General features: G+C 44.3%; 1 protein-coding gene across 2 annotated transcripts in view; it reads right to left on the bottom strand.

Annotated features, from left to right (window-relative positions):
* Positions 1-3,652, bottom strand: part of adcy2b (adenylate cyclase 2b (brain)) — a 76,187-nt gene extending 72,535 nt beyond the window's left edge. For both annotated transcript variants that reach the window (XM_005745478.1, XM_005745479.1), the window contains exon 1: positions 2,886-3,652. In XM_005745478.1, the coding sequence (XP_005745535.1) occupies positions 2,886-3,149 (264 nt within the window). In that variant the 5' untranslated portion in view covers positions 3,150-3,652. The remainder of the gene's footprint in view (positions 1-2,885) is intronic.
* Between the last annotated feature and the right edge of the window lie 252 nt (positions 3,653-3,904).

Below are 3,904 nucleotides of genomic sequence, written 5' to 3'. Positions count from 1 at the left end.
CACACACACGCAGCTCCCCATCTCCCCACCTCAGTCTCATTCAGTTTCATGCCAAAACTAAAACTCTTCTTCTGATCACAGCGCTCTTCGATGATCCCGAGAATAAAGCTTCTTTCTGATTCTTGATAATGAGAAACATAATGAAATCCAAAGTCCACGGTACTCTTTATTCTTATTATAAATGACTTAGAACTTGGAATGTGATAGCATTTTCATTCTGATTTCAACAATTATGATATCAAGATGATTAAGATGAAATGATGTGTCTTGTTCTATAAATACAGCAGTTTTATTTATACAGCGCCAAGTCACAACAACAGTCTGTTTAAGGTGCTTTGTATTATAAGGTAAAGACTCTACAGTAATGTAGAGAAAAGCCCAACAATCAGATGAGCCCCTGTGAGCACAACTCCCTTTTAACAGGAAGAAACCTCCAGCAGAACCAGGCTCAGCCACAATCGGTTGGGGGCGAGGAGAGGAAGAACAGGACTGATGTGTTTTTTTGTGGCAGCTTTAGCTCAAGCTACATTTGATTTTTCAGTTGAATTTATGTTAAAATTCTATGAATTTCACACCTAAATGGGACCTTTTATGTGTTTCCTACGTTTTTCCCCTATATGTATATGTACTGTTACAGTGGTAGGTGACCATATTAAACATGGTTAAAGTTTGAAATAACGATGTCAGCTTATGTGCATATAAACCAAGAGTCATGATAAAATATTTCTGTTTGCACACAACAACAGAATTATTTAAGAAAAAACAAAAACTACCAGTTGTTTTTACTATCATTACCCCCTCTGAAAATCTGATCTTTTTATTGGCCCATAGCACAAAGCACTGCTGTGCTTTGATGTGCTTTAACTTTGTAATTGTGAAAACTTGTAAAATAAATTGAAAAGAAACTGTTATCTTCCAATTAACAAACAGTATAAATACTTTAGTATGGGTCTGAGCTGTCACTTGTGAAAGCATCATGCTAAAAACAAAAGAAATCAGTTTGGACTTGAGAAAAACAATAATTGATGCTGACAAAGCAGGAGCTGGATATCCAACTGTAACATCAAGAAATTCAAAGAAAGCCACGACGTGCAGGACAAACCTGGCAGAGGCAGGAAGTGAAGGATTTCAAAGACTCAAAACTAGTGAGAGATTTGCCTAAAAACCCAGAACAACTGGCAAGACACGAGTGAACAACTTAACCAAGTTGGGAATTGTAATCTCGAAGAAGACGGGAATGGACTGCGAGGCTGCAGAACAAGAAAAACTTCACTTCTGCAGAAGAAACGCCTTCAAGCCAGACTGAAGTGAGCTAAATACAACCTGGAGAAAGATTATGCGACAGTGGAATACACTGGAAGCGCATAGTTTGGTCAGATGAGATGAAAATAGAACTATTTAGCCACAGAGATGCTGCTTATATTTGCGTAAAGAAGGTGTATAACCTAAAGAACTCCGTACCCTCAGTGAAACACGGTGGTGGAAGTATTTTGCTGTGCGGACGCTTCAATGCGTCTGGACCTGTGGAAGGAATCATGAAGGAAGAAAGATGTGTGAAGATTTTGAAAGAAAACGTGAAGAAGTCAGCAGCAAAACTGGGTCTGGAAGGGCACCTCGCTGGTTGAGCAGGTGACACACTTTGAGAGGGGTACTGAATGAGCCCGAGTGCGAGTCTGTCTCAAAACAGTTTCCTGATTTCCTCATGCTGTGTGATACTGACCTTATCTGTTATCGATCGAATAGGAAGTAATTACAGTATTGTGTAATGCAGATACCATTACTAGGGGAAGAGCGGTTTGTCATGATTTATGAGACGAGTCATCATCATCATCAAGTATTGATCCAATATCAATATCAACATTGGTATTGATACTATCGATACTTGGATCTATCCGTCTACTCTGTACTGTCATGTCTAATAAAGGCAAAAAAAATAAAATCATCCATTAATCTTCTTCTGCTCATCCACTTCAGACTGACAGTGGGGCTGCTGTGAGCTCTCATGGGGCTAAAAGTGTGGCAAACCCCACACACTTCACCGGTCTGCTGCAAGGCTAACACACAGAAACAGCCATCCATAGTTACTTCTAACTTAGAATAGCCAGATAACCTAACAAGAATGTCTCTAGACCTTTGGAGGATGCTTGGTTACCTGGAGAGAGCCCTTTCCGCTCGGGAAGAACATACACTCCACACACAAAATTCCCACTCAGCCGGTGGATTCAAACACAGGACCCACCCTACCATCGAAATAACACACTAATGCAAAAAAGAGAGAGAGAAACAAAAGGGAAATGCTGAAATAAAACTAACTCTGCTCTACGCAACTTTACTCAGACAGGGAGGACCCTCCGGTCTGTCCTGTCTCTTTTTCGTTGACCCTCTGCTGCTGCCGCTTGTTTCACTGAACACAATAATATGAAATATATATTCAGTATATTTTTACTAAATGACTCATATCGCCACCATGGCTGATTGAAACAGTCTTTCACTTGACATGAGAAACATTTTCCCACATGGCAGAAATAATAAGCGGCAGTGTGCGAGAGTGGTATGGATCTTCTCATTTCATTATTAAAAAGAAGGCTAAAGGCTGAAATTACTCCGTTAATAAGCAATCTGTCCTTGTGGTGACTAAAAAACCCTGAAAAGCAGGAATTTGTGCTGATAACACAGAGCACGTGCTCGTGTGTCTATTGTTCAAACACAACAATGACAACATTTTCGCTCTGTAAGCGTTTATTTTTAGACTCAAACTAACCTCGGACTGCTGTGTGGATTATTCACCACACCTCTAAAATCCTGTCAAAACACTTCCCCCAGGACACACACATAGACAGCCTGTTAACACACACACTCACAGACACATGCACACACACTCTCACCAGTCCCGAAGCAAAGAACACCGCCAGCAGTGCGAGGCAGGTTCCCATGACGATCAGCAGCAGGAACACGATCAGCGGGTGCTGCTGGCTCATTCGGTAGTACGACTCGTACAGCCAGTCCTGGGGCTTCTCGCCCTCCGCGCACACGTCACCCTGGAACCCCGGGCACCCGTCCCCCAGGCTCTCGGGCCCCTCAGGCCCCTCGCCTCCATCGCTCTTCTCCAGCAGGTAGCGTCCGCGGGTCCACAGAGCGTCCTGCCACATGGGTAGCCTCCTCTGGATGGATAGTGATGCCTCCTCGTTGCCAAAAAACACGTGCGCAAGGAAAAGGGTGCTTTCTTCCTCTCTTCCTCTCTTTCTCTCTCCCTCCTCCTCCTCACTCTCCAGCGTCCACCGCCTCCTCTTCTGCTTTATTTATTTATTTATTTATTTTAAAGTTTGCTAAGCTGCAGAGTGACAGATCAACTGCCGAGTGAAGCAGAGCCAACTTTCCAGCTCCTGCAGCTTCCTCTGCATCCTCTGCCGCTCCTTCAGCCCTGAGGTGCCAAACTGAGTCAGGACAGTGAGAAACCGAGCGCTCTCCTCTATCCCTCCTCCTCCCGTCAGAGGCTCCGGAGAGGGAAGACTCGAGGGGAGGTAGGTTCTCACCTCTTGCCTCTCCTCCGGGCTTTGCTCTTTGTGTCTGGTCAGTCTGATGGGGAGCTGGCAGCAGTCTCTTCTCACTGCTTAGAGATGTAGTTGTGCCGAAGCAGCATGTTACTCTGCTGAGGTGCGGATGGGAACTGAGAGAGAGAGAGAGGGGGGTGTAACTGGGAGGGAGGGAGGGAGAGAGAGAGGGTGTTCCAACGCGTGTGATAGAGAGAGAGCTAAAAGTGTGTGTGCTGTACCTACCAGAGCAGTGTGAGAATAGTGATGTGTGAGATTAGATAATGTGGAGGGAAGTGGTATATGACTCAAGACTGTGTGTGTGTGTGTGTGTGTGTGTGTGTGTGTGTGTGTGTGTGTGTGTGTGTGTGTGT

The sequence above is a fragment of the Pundamilia nyererei genome, unplaced genomic scaffold, assembly GCF_000239375.1.
Source record: "Pundamilia nyererei isolate P.nyererei 1_Seehausen unplaced genomic scaffold, PunNye1.0 scaffold00159, whole genome shotgun sequence".
NCBI classification, from domain to species: Eukaryota; Metazoa; Chordata; class Actinopteri; order Cichliformes; family Cichlidae; genus Pundamilia; species Pundamilia nyererei.
The sequence above is the reverse complement of the archived record's forward strand: the minus strand, read 5'-3'. Positions and strand labels throughout refer to the sequence as shown.